The following is a 17,766-nucleotide window of genomic DNA, read 5'->3' as shown; positions in this document are numbered from 1 at the left end:
TAAAAAAATGAAGATAGGGAGTTGTTGTTTGGATAGGCTACTTCTTACATTTGTTGTAGATCTGGAATAGAAACAGGGAGAAATATTATGAAGAGTGAATCTAAAGAAGATCTATGGGGAATAGAATTTATCTCTTTTCTGTAAAATATTCTCTCTACTCTTATCTTTTCTCAGTAAATATTGTATTTCCATGTAGATCTTTATATCTGTTTTCAAGTAAATCTAAAGAAGAAACTAGTAGATTTGTTATAAAAGTTTGGATATGGATTTGTAAAAATATTCTCTATACTCTTATCTTTTCTCAGTAAAAATAATTTCATGTATCTTGCATATATATATACGAGGGTATAACCCGTGCCCGCCGGGCACGGACAATTCTGTCATGTGGGTTAAGCGAAGTGCGTATAAGAAAATATATTTAACTTAGAATATTAAGTCAAACATGAGAAGAAGTCAATTTTAGTTTAACAAAAATTGAATTCACAAACCCTGGTCTTAACATAAGTTCAAACATCTAAACATTCCAAATAGAATTCAAAACTCTTCTTTTATCGCTTCCACAATCTAAAACCTTTTGCAGAAGGTTCTTTCTCTGATAAATTTGTTGCTTGACTTTCATGTGACATTTGTTCTCTGATTCCTTCCACAACCATGATCGTACGATCTTTACCTTTGTAGATATATTTGTGTAAATATTTAATCGTCGAACTTCCTTGAGATGGACTTTAAAGATGGAACCTCAAATAGTACTTTTACAGGAGGTATTTTCTTTGATAAATCCATGCAGTAACCGTTCGAACTAACTCCAAGTTGAGCTGAGGAGTAAGGGAACCTGATCACAAAAGCAAGATTCAGTAAGTTGAGGGGTGAAACCCAACAAACATAAAATTGAACATCGTATTTTCCAAATACTACTTAACTCGTATCATTGAGCAAATGAGCTTAACAAATCGGGTGAAACCCAACAAACATAAAATTGAACATAACAAAGATCTCCAAATTCAACAACTCATTCAAACATAACTGGTGAAATACATATTAGATGTACCTAAAACCATAATATAACCTAAAACTAAATTTTTTTCGACGGGGTTGAGATCGAATATAAATATGATCATTTAGACAGTGATCCAGTTAGGACTTAGGAGTTGTTGACTGAAGGGATTTGGTACCACAAATAAACTAACTCCAAGATTACCCTTCATAACCAAATAACTAAAGTTATAAACTCGGTTTAAAACCAAATTGAAGACCTAGGGAGCAAACCCAACTTCAAAACTATAGACAAAAAAGATTGAGAACCTAGGGCAATATAAAAATATCTTCCGAGATGCCTCTAACACTATTCTGAACAATAAAACCAAGACATAGCAAGAAATTCAACCAAGCATTTCTTCAAACAACTTATATACATTTTAAAGGGCTCTAAGAACAAAAGCAAACCCAAAGAGAAAGAAGTCAGACACTTCTGCTTTCTGTTTAGGCCTTGTAAATTGCTAAATTGCACTAAAATGGGCAAAAGTTTTCATATATGTTGTTTCCATTGCATTTTATATGAAGGTAAAACTACAGTGAGCAAACTTCGAGTAATGTTCAGTTTAATTGGACATAAGCTAGAGTGAAGGATAAACCTACAGTGAACAAACCTTGAGACAGATTAGGAAATGATAAATCGTTGAGCTAGTAGATAACTTACTTGAGCTCTAAGTTGGTCTCTGATAGCTCTTCATTTTCGACGATATTGATTCCTGGATGAACTGAAACATCGAAGAAAACACCAAATTTTAGATATCTTTGCTTAGTTTAAAAAAAAAATTAGCGAAACCGAATTAAACTAATACCGTATTCTGGAAGAAGAAGAAATAATCACAAAATATAATGAACACCTTTTTACAAACATTTATTAGATAAATATGATATTACAAAATCAGATAATGAACTTATGAAGTTGTTCATGTTAGAAACTCAAACTCAAGAGACAAAATTGACAGTGATTTACCAGCGATTCAATTAAGTTGTGCCAGCGTTGTTGTCACTGATACCTTGTTCGAACCCTAAAATCAACATAATGCACGTCTCAATCAGATACATTTATTTCTTCTCAGTTTGACTAAAACCTAAAAAGCCAAAATGGTGGTAAAAAAAATGATAGCTTAAATCACACCAAACCCTTGGAAGTCAAAATTCAATAAAAACATATAGAGAGTGAGGAAAAAAAAATCAGCAAACGACGAATATTTACCTGGGAAAGTTGCAATGAAGGACGAAGCCATACTGAACCCTAACACGCAAAAAGTTCACCAAAACTGTAGAGAGAAATAGGCAAAAAGTTTTAACCAACCATAAAAAGAGAGAGAAGTGACAACATTAGAGATTATTTGGTGAGACTAACCATTAGACAAATTTTTTTAATACAAACATGGTAACACCACCAATGTACAAAAGCTCTATTGGCATAACCCAAAAAGTGACAGTTTACATGCGAATCAATTAAGTAGTGTCAGCGTTGTTGTGACGAACATCTTCTTCAAACCTTAAAATTAGTGTAATATGAGTCTCAATCAATCAGATACATTGATTTCTCCTAAAAATGCACAAAACCCAGTCTGGTGTAAGCGATTAGAAAAATCTTTCAAAATGAGTTGTGTTGTGAGAGATTAGAGAAAAGCTGTAAAAGAGAAGAAGAGAAGATACCTTCTAGCTATTCGAGAGAATGAGAGGGACAGTGAGAAAGAAGTAGATTGAGATAATCGAAACCCTGCTTCTTGAACGTTTTTCTGAAAAAAAAAACATTCATAACAAAATAATTGTGAGAGAAAACAGAAAAAAAGAAAAGAAAAAAAAGAAGTGAGAGTATCTTCAACCTATTCTAGAGAGGGAGAGTGTCAAAAGCGTAACACTGACATGGAGTACCTTCAACGTTAGAAAGATAGTAACAAAGAAATATAATGAACACAACGAAATAAGAACACGTTATAGGCATGAGAAGAAAACCTTACCAAGGTTAGCTGCAATCTGGTTTTGCCAAAGAGCTTGAGGTAGTTATAGGCATTTTTATGCAGTATTCTAAATATTTGTTTAAGTATAAAAAATACAATGACTATGTCATGAGAAGCCATAACACTCACATATCATTAATAGCCTCTAAAATGTCTTAACTGGTGATGGATAATCAAATATACCCAAATAAGAACGCATTTAACAAAAACTAACACTGAACCACCTAATATGATTTCTATTTAACCCTCTCATGAATAAAATCTACCCAAATAAAATCACATATAATGTAAACCCAAACATTCTTAACTCTATATGATCAATGGATTTAACCATAAAAGAATGCATTTAACTTGAACCACAAAAAATTGGGTTTGTTCACCTTGAGTTTCTCTCCAGACGGTTAGCGTTTACACATATCTGCTTCTTCAATGTATTGAACTCGTAACCATTGATGGTTATCGGTGATCTCGTTGCCATACAATGTGTTGTGAAAGCATCGATTTCGGTTTATGTTGTGCAAATATCCTGAAATTGGAAAGAAAAAGGTGTTACTTGGGATGTCCTTGATATCAATGCTTAGTTACTTTGAGTACAATGCTTAGTTATTTTGAGTACAATGCTTATTGGAAACTTCTCAAAAAGAAACATAATAAGAGAAAGGGAGAGAGCAAGAGAATACAACGCTTACTCAAAAAATGTCTCACACGTACATGATAGGATGGATTCACCTTGGGAAAGAATAAGCTATGTTTACTCCAAGAAGCTATTTCAAATCAGCTTGGGAAAAAATGAAGGCAAAGAAGCTCCAACAATCTTGTCTACAACCTTGTTACAAATTGTGGCACCAAAATATTCAGTGACTCTATGAGTAAGTAGTTTGTCCATGTTGAATTGAGCGATGGATTCACCCGCTTACATATAAACCAAAAAAGATTACATAAAACATGAACATAAACTTTTACCATTACAAAATCAGTTATGCTTAGGTAATTAATTTTCATCTCCCTCCCAATCCCGATATTACATAAAGGATCAAACAAACAATCAATGGTTAAGAAAATTCATTCACAAACCTTGTTAACATTCGGTGAGCTTACCTAAAAGTAGAGATGAGGCAAATTGATGAGAAAATTTATTGGACAATTCGTCAAACACTTGAAGTGCAGAACTAAAACTGCATTTCAACGGTGACAAAAAATCCCGTAAGAAGGATGACAGAAAATCATCTCAAAGTTGTACCGTCCAACAGAAATCATAGCTTACCTCATAACCCAACAGATGGTTCAAACCCAAAAAAGAAAACATTCAAAATACAGGTTCAATCAGATTAAAGAGAAAAAATTACTAACCTAAGAGACTTTATATGGCTTTAGTTGAACTTTTTCTTGATAAAACCATAACAACTACTAACTTGATAGTAGAAGAAAAATCCCTCAAGTCCTAACAATAAGATAGAAGATAGTAGAAAGACAGAGACAGAGAGACTACCCTTGGGGTTGTGTGAATCCACTGAAATCTAATAAAATCCTTCCAAATCATGATTATCAAAATCATCCTCCATAAATTTTGTTCAACAAAAATGAACAGGTAGAGAGATGAAACCCTAGATAAATTCTTGGTAAAGGACATACACTGATCGACAGAGAGAAAGAAGTAGTACCTCCTGGTGGTGCTGATGGAAAAGGGTGTGAGATGAAATGGAAAAGGGCGTGAGATGAAAGGGAAAGGCAGAGAGAGTTGTCTGAGACCGTGGGTTAAAATGGAAAAGGAGCGGGAAGGGTATTCAAAATAGGGCATCTTTGGAAAGATTCTGATTTGACTTTCTTTGTAATCTCAGCCCTTAAATGATTTTCACTATAAATCTGAACCCTCCGTTCCCTAAAGTCTCAAGCTCAACCACTTGATATAATTTGTGAGGATAAATCTGGACCATTGGGAGGAGGGGAAAAGATACCCTCCTCCCTTATTATATAGAAGATATATATATATATATAGATTTGTCTCTTTGTAAAAATAAGATTACTAAAGATTAATATTTGTGTTCATGTCTCATATTTGTGTAGATCTCTATTTTTCTCTTTTCATGTAGATGTTAATTCATGAAAGGTTTATATGAACTAAACAAATTTAGGGTTAACAGTGATTTTTTTTTATGTACAAAAGAAATAAAAAAAAAAAAATCATATTTGAAGATGGTTGGCCCGTTACCCGGCCCGCCCGATGCCCGTTATGCCCATGGTGGGCTAGTATCCATGGCGGGCTTTGTGCAAGAAAATCTGACTTTTACCCGGCCCGAGCCCACCCGCGAAGTCACTTGTTCCTTAATATATGGTACCCGAAACGCCCGAGCCCGACCTAGAGGTGCCCACGGGTACCCGAGCCCGGCCCGTTTCCCACCCCTATTATGTACAATGTGATCACACATTTTTTTAGAGCTTATTTTGTTACATGCTTTGACGATCTACACACAATTCATCCAACAACATGAAAACCACAGTGTCCATCAGAGGAAATATTCTTGATGTAGGTAACATATTTTCTCATTTTGTTAGGAATCTAATCCAAAAACTTAGAATCTGTCATTAGGAAATGTTATTCCTTTTCGGTCGACCTTTTTCTAAATACAGGGAGTTTTGTCGCTTTCTGTTTGAACAGTGTTTCTATATTAGCGGGGGGTTGTGACGTCAGTTCAAATACTTCAACACTGCATTTGCTGTGTTCCAAACATTTTTACACTTATAGAAAAAGGACAATCACACTTTGATGAACTTGTGCGTTTCTTTCTTGCGAGGTCTGTATTGGACTTCAAAGTTTTCGCCTTGTGACTTGCATATGTACCATCCCTAGAACACCTCAACGAACTGAATGACCCCTTGCCTTCATTGTTTTTATTTCTTCTGGATCTTTTAACTACGATGAAGAGATTTTGCTTCGCATTCTCCGTGCGCCACGCAACAACTGGCTTTCTTGACTCGAAAAATTACAAAATTAGAGAATTAGTTCGATCAGTTTATACAATGTATACAAAAGTATAGGATACGTAAGTAAGAGAAACATAACCTCTAAGTCGTAAAGAGTTCACTTTAGTCAGGAAATTTAACTTTCAAAGGTATGGCCTTGTCTCCAAGTGATGATGTGTGCGAGTTAAATTAGGTGTTCTACGAGAACATTGTAAAGAATATACAAGATTGCAAAATATAAACAAATCCGGATTTTAAAAGTACTTGGAAAATTTCGTGGAAAAGTACTAGAAATCTGACCAAATTCACGGGAAAACCCTAAAAAAATAATAAATTTCCTTGGGTTTTCCACGAAATTCTTGTAACCTTCTCTTTCATTTCGAATTTTGCTCATGAAATCCTTTAAGATTCTTCTAAACTACAAAAACGAAAATACAAAGTAAAAAAATAATAGAAGTTAGGGGCTTACCTCACCAATATCATTAATTCCTAATATAGAAACGTTTGGAAAAACTTTATCTTCCTCATCCTTTTAGGGTTCGGTAAATAAAATAGTAAAGTGGTAAAAGTTCTAGTTTACTTGTAGTAGTCGAAAAGGAGAAGAAGAAAAAGAAGAATGATAGTTAGGTTTGCCCGAAAACAATTGTGAGAAGATGGTTTTTCCATATATAGAAATGGCTAAAATCTAATTATAAATAGAATAGGAAATAGAAAGTTTGTTAGGAATTAGAATGTTTTTTTTTTTTTGAGTTAAAATAGAAAGTTTGTTATGAAAGTTACTCTTTTTTTTTTTTTGTTGAAACTACGGCAAGCAAGTAAATAGGATAGAGAGATTCTTTAATATTTAATTGCTAAAATTAGAAACTAAAATAGAAAATAGGAACTTAGTTAGAGTCGGTTGCTAGGAGGGTTCACATCTGAAATCCTACTCATAATTAGAGTCGGTCCCTAGGCTGGTACAACTCTTATCATTATAAATAAAGGAGGGGGGGGGGGGGGGGGGAACGGAGAACCTAAACAATTAGTGATTTGTTTTCCTTTTCAATATATAGTTTCACACATGGAGCAAGGAGTCACGAAATTAGGCCCTAAAATTAATCTTCATAAAGGTATGTTTTGTTTCTTGAGTTGTGAATATCTTGTAAGTTCTTGTTTTATTCCTCATCAAAAAAAAAGTTCTTGTTTTATCAAGATTCACCATGATCATAAAACCTGGAACAACTACTTGTCCTCTTCCCACTTCCTTCAATATTCTCAAAACAATCCACTTCTCATCTTAAAGTTTTTCAGAAAAAAACAGTTTTATTATTTTCCTTGTTATAAAATAGATTCTTCTACTTAGATAAATACAGTAAATTATGTCAAGATATTACAGTAAATTACATAAAGGAACACAATTGGTTATTGTAAGGGTTTGTTCTGTTTCTTTATTGGAGACCATAGTATTCTTGAGGTTTTGCAACCCTAGTAGACAGTAAATTACAAAAAGGAGCACATTTGGAATGGATACAGTAACAAAAGAATACAAGATTGTCTGTATTGTTTTTTGGGTTTGAATATAAACCAGTATGGTTTATACATTAGGAACAGATTCATGGAGAGAGGTAAAGAACTCAATCCCCGGAAAAGTAATGATTGATGATGCAGATGACTCGGTCGTCGTTTTGTAATGGAGTCCTTTATTGGAAGTCATCATCTAGTATTTGTTCACCACTAAAACTATATCATAATCTTCATAATTAATGATTGGTTTACTTGTTACATATTTTAGAATAACACCTATAGTTTCCATGATTAAATTTAGTATCGATCTTAGACTAGATCGAGAAACTATGTAGTATTATTTACCATCAATTAAGCACCTTTCTATGATTTTTCCGATTAGAATTGTTTTTTGGATTCATAGTGTTTAGGAGGTGAAGTTACTAGTACACAAACTGAATGAAAAGAGTGAGATTATGTTGTCAAAGATCCGTCGATTTAGGTGATATCGTTCTTTCTCTCTTATCTATATTATGTGGGAAGTGAGAAAGGGTTTATTACTCTAAATCGACCAGTTCTTTGATTGCATAATCTAAACCTTTTCATATTTCTTTGTGTCCCAGTAACATACCTTGTGAGCAGTATAAATCCTTCAAACAAATCTATTCCCGGATAGAAAGAATTCATACGGCCTATGCGACAATTAAGCACCTTTCTATGAGTTTTCCGATTAGAATTGTTTTTTGGATTCATATTGTTTAGGAGGGGAAGTTACTAGTACACAAAGTGAATAAAAAGAGTGAGATTTGTTGTCAAAGATCCGTCGATTTAGGTGATATCGTTCTTTCTCTCTTATCTATATTATGTGGGAATTGAGAAAGGGTTTATTACTCTAAATCGACCAGTTCTTTGATTGCATAATCTAAACCTTTTCATATTTCTTTGTGTCCCAGTAACATACCTTGTGAGCAGTATAAATCCTTCAAACAAATCTATTCTCGGATAGAAAGAATTCATACGGCCTATGCGACAATTAAGCACCTTTCTATGAGTTTTCCGATTAGAATTGTTTTTTGGATTCATATTGTTTAGGAGGTGAAGTTACTACTACACAAAGTGAATGAAAAGAGTGAGATTATGTTGTCAAAGATCCGTCGATTTAGGTGATATCGTTCTTTCTCTATTATCTATATTATGTGGGAAGTGAGAAAGGGTTTATTACTCTAAATCGGCCAGTTCTTTGATTGCATAATCTAAACCTTTTCATATTTCTTTGTGTCCCCGTAACTATTCCTTGTGAGCAGTACAAATCCTTCAAACAAATCTATTCTCAGATAGAAAGAATTCATACGGCCTATGCGACAATTAAGCACCTTTCTATGAGTTTTCCGATTAGAATTGTTTTTTGGATTCATATTGTTTTGGAGGTGAAGTTACTAGTACACAAAGTGAATGAAAAGAGTGAGATTATGTTGTCAAAGATCCGTCGATTTAGGTGATATCGTTCTTTCTCTCTTATCTATATTATGTGGGAAGTGAGAAAGGGTTTATTACTCTAAATCGGCCAGTTCTTTGATTGCATAATCTAAACCTTTTCATATTTCTTTGTGTCCCAGTAACTATTCCTTGTGAACAGTACAAATCCTTCAAACAAATCTATTCTCAGATAGAAAGAATTCATACAGCCTATGCGACAATTAAGCACCTTTCTATGAGTTTTCCGATTAGAATTGTTTTTTGGATTCATATTGTTTTGGAGGTGAAGTTACTAGTACACAAAGTGAATGAAAAGAGTGAGATTATGTTGTCAAAGATCCGTCGATTTAGGTGATATCGTTCTTTCTCTCTTATCTATATTATGTGGGAAGTGAGAAAGGGTTTATTACTCTAAATCGGCCAGTTCTTTGATTGCATAATCTAAACCTTTTCATATTTCTTTGTGTCCCAGTAACTATTCCTTGTGAACAGTACAAATCCTTCAAACAAATCTATTCTCAGATAGAAAGAATTCATACAGCCTATGCGACAATTAAGCACCTTTCTATGAGTTTTCCGATTAGAATTGTTTTTTGGATTCATATTGTTTTGGAGGTGAAGTTACTAGTACACAAAGTGAATGAAAAGAGTGAGATTATGTTGTCAAAGATCCGTCGATTTAGGTGATATCGTTCTTTCTCTCTTATCTATATTATGTGGGAAGTGAGAAAGGGTTTATTACTCTAAATCGGCCAGTTCTTTGATTGCATAATCTAAACCTTTTCATATTTCTTTGTGTCCCAGTAACTATTCCTTGTGAGCAGTATAAATTCTTCAAACAAATCTATTCTCAGATAGAAAGAATACTTAGTTAATCGTATTGGATCTTGCCTTTTCGAACAAAACATCGATCGAATAGCTTAGGATGTTAGTAGGTTGGCATGTCTTCATAAAGACGATGCAAGTTTGTTCTTTCAATTCTCCATTCAACAATGTCCACATGAAGTTTAAATTTGAAAAAGTTGTATGCTCGTGGTGCTAATCGTAGATTGATGGAACCAGTTTAGGTAGTTTCAGTTAGAAACATATTGAATATTGTTTTAACTATGGAAAATTTTCATTCTTGTTATGTACTCATGGAAGTATGGGAATCAGACAAAAGTTCTAGCTTTTTGTTTTCTTTAGATGGAATTTGTGAACATTTTCCACCATTCTTAGAGAATTGGCAGGTATTATATGGTGGACGGTTTCCACCATTCTTGGAGAATTGGCTTTCTTACTTTCATGTTGATGAATTAGTAGTAAATTTGAAGCCAGCAAAATGAGTAGACAGTCAATGTTAGAATAGTTTGAGTTCTACTTTACATCTTTAGATTCGAAAAACCTTTGAATGTGATAGGTAGTAGATATTGCGTAAAAAAGTTCTTAAAAACTACTTCTGAAAATGTTGAGATGAATTTTGGTGGTGTTGTCAGCCTTGTGAAGTAACCGAGAATTAACAATAATATCCAAATTTCTAATTAAGGTTCTTGTCAGACTTATGAAGTAATCCTTCAGTGTTCAACGAATAGAGGTGGTAGATGCCCATCTCAGGGATAACCGAGAGCTGTCATGTGGGGTAAACTTGTGTGGGTGCAAGGATGGTATTCTGCATCCTGCAACACAGTTTTATCTGCTGGTTTGCTATAAGGAGACTAAAAACTAGCTTGAAACGATGTTTTTGGTGTCTAAATATCAGTGGTACTTGCATATTATTTTAACATCGTGAAGAAAACTTGCATCTCTTGACTCTTATTTCACTGCCCTTATATGGAGGATCTTGGATAGTTTTATGTGTATTCCGCCTACTTGGTGTGCAACATCAATGGACGGTATAATGGGACGATAAAGTCTGCTAGTGCGATAATAACATATTGAATGAACCTAACTGGAGAGTGCTCAAAGAAAAAAAGGCGACCACCGATTGAAGTACTCAAGGAGATAGTTTAAGAGAAATGTATAAAGATGAATAATTGGAAAGGCAAAATGAATGATACACCTCCAGGGTGGATACTGTTAAGAAAGTTGTAATATCCATATTCTTTAGAAGGCACCTCAAACCGCAATAAGCAAATGGCAGGTTATGATTCAGATTCATTTGAATTTACGGTTATTATTGTTGAAATAGGAATTCAGCTGAGTCTGTTTTTTGGTTTTGCGCCACCTAACGTGTCCAAATCAGAAGAGCAAGACAAATCATTGGATTTGTCTCATCGAGCTCTTGAATGTAGATCTATGGTTCAGCTTAATAGGATTCCGAATGAATGAGTTATTAACATCAATCAAATAGCTTGTCATGCTAGTAGGATACGCAAGATCTTTTTTCTCGATTCAGTTAAAGGTTGTTCTTTTTATTCTTCAATCAACAATGAGTCGAATACACGTACCTTGATGCAAGAAAGTATCATATCTATATTATGAGATTGGACATAAAAAAGTTATACGCTCATTGTCAAGTGCTAATGGAACAATGACATTAGGTGAGGTAGTTTAACAATCGTTGGAATCAAAACCTATCACCACCACCGGTTAGGACGGAAAGATCTACAAATATTTGTATAATATAATGAAATTTAACTTAGTTTTTCTTCTTTTACATTCACTTCATTCTTCTTTCCAGCACAAGAAAGTCATTAGATTGTGAATTTATGCTCAACTTTTGCATTTATCCATTTTAGGACATATTATACAGGTATCATGGCTTCCTTGGGGAGACCGATGTCTCGGAGAGCATCGGTGCAACCAGCAACTGATTCTTTCTTCAAGAACCCTAAGGGATTCGCATGTCTGACGGCCTCAACCATGCCATTGTTTGATGTGAGGTGAATACGAGCACGGTCACCTCCTTTAAGGATTTCAGAACAGTCTGGCAACGGGCTCTTCATAAGGATCACATTACAGGTTTCCTCTTCATGCTCACCTTGGACGGGAAGCTTGTAGGTTCCGGTTGCATCAGTGACACCTTCAATAGTGTATGTAATCTCACCATTCTCAGTTTTATGACATTCTAGTCTGACCTTGGCACCTACACCAAATAAAATGCAAAAAAGGAAATGCTTATAAAATTTTAGTCATTGTATCGATCGAAATATTAGATTAATCAAGGGTTTGCATGGCATTGGTCATTGTTTCTAGCCGTATTTAAAAGATTTAAAAACATAATGACTATAGGAGAGTGACATTAACACGTACCCTGAATGTAAGTGGATAGTTTGGTTTCGAACGCAGCACGACAGGTATCACAATAGACCTTCCCCTCAACGAACAAGTAGTTCTCGGCGTAAGAAGACCCAAATAGGTTGAAGAGGCAAAGAGCAATGGCAAGGAGGGGAAGAGCTTGACACAATTTTGCCATGTCTTGATGCAATTTGGATCTTTAAGACAAGGTAGGAATGCCTCTTTTTATAGGTTTTGAACACCAACTTATTTTGGGTGTTTGTTATTTGTGTTGTCTTTCTTTGTGGTGCTTGACCATTTCATGGCAAACTAACCATTTCCCTAATTCTCCCTTTATCTCTCTAACAATCATATCTCCACCAAAGGTTTTGTCAGTTAAATCAACTATGTGAATTTGTAAGTTTGACCATCTCTATTTTATTTTCTTCATTTTGACTTAATCCCGGAGCACCTTATAATATGTCAATGGCTAGAAAAAATTACTTAGCCCAATCTCAATTATTAAAATGATAATCGCTACATGTGGTATTAGTAAAACAGCTTTATCCTTTTTTTTGTTGAAAGATCCGCTTTATCTAGAATCTTATGTGACAAAATAGAGACCTTTTGTGCCTCCAGTGCTTTAAATCTCTACAGTAATTTTAAATAAGAGTTATTTCTTTTTTGGCCTCCTAATTTGTGACCAGCTTCTTTTTTAGATCTATGTATTTCGTAAATTCAAATTTGACTCCTTTTTGTTAACACCATTAACTAACTTTAATTGTTAATTTCTTTTGTTTTCATAATTGTCTTTCTTATAAAAAGTGACTTTTTAGTTCAAAATTGACCCCCTTTTGATATGGATCAATTTCCAAAAAATCCCAACCTTTTTAGATCAAACTAAGGGGCCAAAATTGAATTTCCTTAAAAAAAATTTAAAACATTAGATACCTCATATCTCTCCTCCACATCATCTCTCCCCCACATCATCCCTCTCGCTAGCTCATCATCTTCTCCGGCGAAGATCGTCGGGCGGTAAAAGTTTTTGGCAACCTTCAAATTTTTTTAATTCTTCTTCTTCTCTCTCTCGTCTCCCTCTCTCTCTCTCTCTCTCTCTCTCTCTCTCTCTCTCTCTCTCTCTCTCTCTCTCTCTCTCTCTCTCTCTCTCTCTCTCTCTCTCTCTCTCTCTCTCTCTAAAGCTCCGACAAAGGGGAGGATCACCTTTGTTACTCTCTCTCTCTCTCTCTCTAAAGCTCCGACAAAGGGGAGGATCACCTTTGTTAGAGCACTGGTTTCAGACGAAGGGGGGTAGAGAGAGGGAAAAGATAGAAGAGAGAGAGAGAGAGAGAGAGAGAGAAAAGAAACAAGGGAGAAAAAAAGAAGAAGAAAGGAAGAAAAAATGAACGTCTCCGAAAAATTTTACTGGACGGAAACATACGTTGAAAAAGATGATGATTGGCGAGAGATGTGATGCGGAAAAAAGAGGTGATGAAATAGAGGAGAGAGAGAGATGAGGTGACTAATGTTTTCAATTTTTCTAAAGTGAATTCTATTTTGGACCCCTAATTTAGTCTAAAAAGGTTTGAATGTTTTGGGAATTGATGAAATGAGGATAAAAACCCTAAAAGAAATTTAAAACCAAAGTACATAGATATAAAACTAAAATGTTGCTAGAACCCTAGAAATTAGAAAGAGAAATAAAATTTACAAGACTTTAGCTAATGTCTTCTTCATTGAACAAAATGTGCGGTAGAAATCACCTCCAAAGATTGTTAGTTCATGAAGAGAAGGGAGTGGAACCGAAGTAGCTGGAGGGAAGAAGTCGAAGTCTAAGGGGAGAACCAAATGAAGAAGAGTTCTTTTTTCTTATTTCTAATTAATTTGAGTTATTTCACTTTCAATCCTTCACAACAAAATAAGGGGTTATGGTCGACGCCTTTTTTTTTGCGGCATAATGAGAAAGTGTCAGCCATAATGTATATGGCCGATGATACAACAAGTAATTATCGGTAATAGTTAATGCTGACGGTAACTTTTATGTTGCCAACGGTACAATGTCGTCGGCAATAACCTGAATTTTTTTAGTGCTTCACAAGTTTTATCTCTTTATTATAGCTCCTCTACCAAACGTCTTTCTTTATCTCTAACTTTTGCTCTATATTGTTAAGATTTCTAAGTTTCTTTACATGTAAGAGACATGTAAAGAAACGCCCCAAAAATCATTTAACATTTGAAAATGTTCGCAGACATAATCAAATGTCATATACATTTCTTTTGCACAAAAGTCATTTAAGTGAAAAGTTATTGAAAGTGTTTTATGTATAGTATAAAACTAAATGTAATGTACTGTACACATGATTATGTCCTATGACTATTCAAATTTCTTACACTTTTTTGGAAGAACGTATTGTACATTTTGTTATTTACAGTACATAATTAAATGTACTATACATATGATTATGTTATATACATTTTTAAAATTTCTTACACTTTGTGGGGAGAAAGTATTTTTGTTGTGTACAACGAATAATCAAATGTCCTTTACTATACATATAATTATGTGTTATACACTTTTCAAATTTTTTACACTTTCTGGTGGAAAAGTAAAGGACACTTTGTTGTGTATGTATACAATCAAATGTCTTGTATTGTAAATATAATTATGTCTTGTACACTTTTCGAATTAGTTACAGATTTTAACAAGATTAACATCAAATTTGTTAATCAACAAATCGATAATAAAACAATCTCCATTTATCATCAGCATCGTGCACATCAACAAAGAAAAAAATGCATAATCATTCTCAATATCATATCATCCTCATACACAAAAAGAGAAAAAATAATTTTATCTTCAATCTTTCGAATGTTGTTTTATCTCTTAGTCATGGAATCAATGAACCTATTAACAGGAAACCGATGCCAAATATTTACAAGATCTCAGTAGTACAAATCCGTTAAGAAAAACAGATATTTCCAAGAAAAAAAAACAAATTTGTTCGCGAAGAAAAAAAAATCTAAATTTGTTATTGAAAAAATTATGTTTGATGTTGAATCCTTTAGATCTGTTAAAAATAATCTTTTATACCCCATAATATTTTCTTCATCGATTTGTACAAGAAATCATGCTCGTTGTTGATGGATACTTCATCATGAACACTAAGGCCATGTTTGGCGCGCGAGAACAGAATTCGGGAATCGCATTCTCACAACGCGATTCCTTGGAATCAAACTATTGTTTGATGTTTGGTTTGACCAGAAATAAGAATTATATCCCTGATAAATTCCTGACTTGGTGTTTGGTTCATGTATGAATAGGAATGTAAATCTTTATAAAAGTCATGTTATATCATTTTACTTAAACCATATAACTATATATATATATATATATATATATATATATATATATTAATCAGAAATATCTATTCAAATTGGTAGATATGAAATAGTAATGTGATGATATAGTAATTGAAGTTTATTTAAAGATTTATTTAAAATAAATTAAGGACTCAGCTAAAAAACATCTTTTTAAACGTTATGAAATCAATTTGAATGAACAAAGAACGAGCGAGAAGGAAAACACTAGAGCTAGAGAGAGAGAGAGAGATAGAGAGAGAGAGAAAGAGATAAATTACTTTCGAGCGAGAGAGAAAGTGAGAGAGGGAGTTGTTGTGACGCTGGCTGAAACCCTAGGTTTTTTATTCTTTTTAGTTAAAATATTATGTGAAGGACGATTTTACTATTAGTCATTCTAATATTTTATTAATAATTTTGTACTTAAATATTAAATTAAATCATTTCCGGGAAAGAGATCACAAATCCACCCTCCTCCCTGGATTCGCTATTATCTTATTTAGGAGGAATCTCATTCCTGGAGGCAGAAATTCCCTTCCTGGAGGAATCTCTTGTATTTCTTCGAGTCAAACAGTAGTTAGGATTGTGATTCCCAAGGATCACATTTCATTCTCACGTGATTCCCGCACGTCAAACGTAGCCTAAAATTTGCAACATTTTCGCAAAGAAGATTTCTCCACTTGTTTTATAAAATCCATATGAAAATTATTTAGGATGAAAATCAACAAATTTTGTTAGAAGGAAAGAGGTGTTGAAAAAAAAATAAGAGGGAGAGAGAGATCAAAGCTAAGAAAATGGAAGGTAATTTGTTTCTTTCTTGGATTGAACAGTGGTAAATGCAAAGACGACTATCCGTAAAAAAAAAAAAAAAATAGGTGCATTGGGGGTGAGTCTTAGAGCATCTTTAATACAAAATTAAAAAAAAAAAACTCTAATTAGCTTGTGTCAAATTGAGATTTTCTTTCCTATATGGCATACTTGAGTGTCTCTAGTTTAAGCCTTTCTCCAATGCAACACTCTAAAAAACTCTTATAGTTACACATGTCACGCATACATTTAATAAGAAAAAGTAGTTGAGGGAAACACTTTATTGTCGTCCTAAAATCAAATTTGATGACTTGAACACTTAAGACTCTCAAGGGAGATCTCAAAAATAGAGTTTCCAATTGAGACATCTTAAACTTAATTGCTTCCACATCATCTTAAGATCTCAATTGGGTTTTGCATTAGAGAGGTTTTTTCTTAAAAAGAACTCTAAAATCTTAAGTGTCACTTAAGATTTTAAGATTGAATCTTGCATTAGAGATGCTCTTATAAGGATTTCTTTTTTCTGGATATGTTCACCAGTTTCCGCCCATATTATAGAAGCTACGAACCTTTGGGTTATATTTTGGAAGCAGTCCAAATAAATAATCAAATATTCATTCCGGGAATTTGGCCAAAACTCCCTAAGAAATTATGACTTTGGTTAAAAAGGATTTATCAAAGTTTTTTAGGTTTCACCTCCCTGATGGCAATTATGTAATTTTCAATTTCAGTAAAAAGACCAACCTAACCCTAGTCTAAGAAAATACCTTGCAAACACCTTGCACTGCCTTGCAAACACTTTGCACTGCCTTGCAAACACGTTGCAGAGCCTTGCAAACAAATTGCAGAGCCTTGCGAACACCTTGCATGACTTTTGCAAATACCTTGCACAACCTTGCGAATACCTTGCAGAGCCTTGCAAACACCTTGCAGAGCCTTGCAAACACCTTGCAATGCCATGCAAATGGTTTGCAAATTAGTTTTTGAATTGATTTAACATGAAATTTGTTACAAATTATTATATATTGTCTAATAGAATGTTGTATCGAAAAACTAGCTAAAACCCCTACAAATCCATAATAATCATTTTATAAGCTATAGCACCATCATTTTACATTTCTTCGAAAAACTTCTAAAGCTTTCATGAAATTCTCAATTTGAACATAAATACCAATCATGATTGTCCAAGAAAAAATATTTCTCACAGGCATTTCATCTAACAACTTTATAGCTATATCAACTAACCTGAGTCTTGTATAACCAACTAATGTTGCATTCCAAACAACAACATCTCTTTCTAGCATTTTATCAAACACATTGCTTGCATCAACTATACTTTCACAACTTCCATATAAATCCAACAAATAAGTTTGAACATAAACATCAAAACTAACAAATTGTCATCCATCATTCATAACTCAATGAAAATAAAGCAATGAAGAAGTTGGATTATACCTTGAAACACTATCAAATTCTCCTTCCATTGAAAGTA

The 17,766-nt window shown here is 33.8% G+C and overlaps 1 protein-coding gene and 1 long non-coding RNA gene across 3 annotated transcripts; both read right to left on the bottom strand.

Moving 5' to 3' along the window:
• Nucleotides 1-399: 399 nt before the first annotated feature.
• Nucleotides 400-3,825, bottom strand: LOC147549244 (uncharacterized). Of its 2 annotated transcripts, XR_015237751.1 has the most exons (8): nt 3,711-3,825; nt 3,380-3,525; nt 2,695-2,777; nt 2,480-2,584; nt 2,243-2,306; nt 2,000-2,054; nt 1,697-1,757; nt 400-832 (listed from the first exon to the last, which is right to left on the bottom strand). It is a non-coding gene; the product is annotated as an uncharacterized LOC147549244 (long non-coding RNA). The 2 variants fall into 2 exon arrangements; XR_015237750.1 differs by lacking the exon at nt 2,480-2,584.
• Nucleotides 3,826-11,345: 7,520 nt separating this feature from the next.
• On the bottom strand, nt 11,346-12,339 carry LOC147549243 (olee1-like protein). The gene is made up of 2 exons (XM_086671739.1): nt 12,150-12,339; nt 11,346-11,982 (listed from the first exon to the last, which is right to left on the bottom strand). Exons 1-2 carry the CDS (start codon nt 12,310-12,312, stop codon nt 11,642-11,644), a joined length of 504 nt encoding a protein of 167 aa, XP_086527865.1. The 5' UTR covers nt 12,313-12,339; the 3' UTR covers nt 11,346-11,641.
• Nucleotides 12,340-17,766: the final 5,427 nt, after the last annotated feature.

Source organism: Eschscholzia californica, unplaced genomic scaffold (assembly GCF_041429995.1).
Source record: "Eschscholzia californica isolate CP2 unplaced genomic scaffold, dmEscCali1.0.p SCAF_3, whole genome shotgun sequence".
NCBI lineage: Eukaryota > Viridiplantae > Streptophyta > Magnoliopsida > Ranunculales > Papaveraceae > Eschscholzia > Eschscholzia californica.
This window is presented reverse-complemented; position numbering and strand designations above follow the sequence as displayed.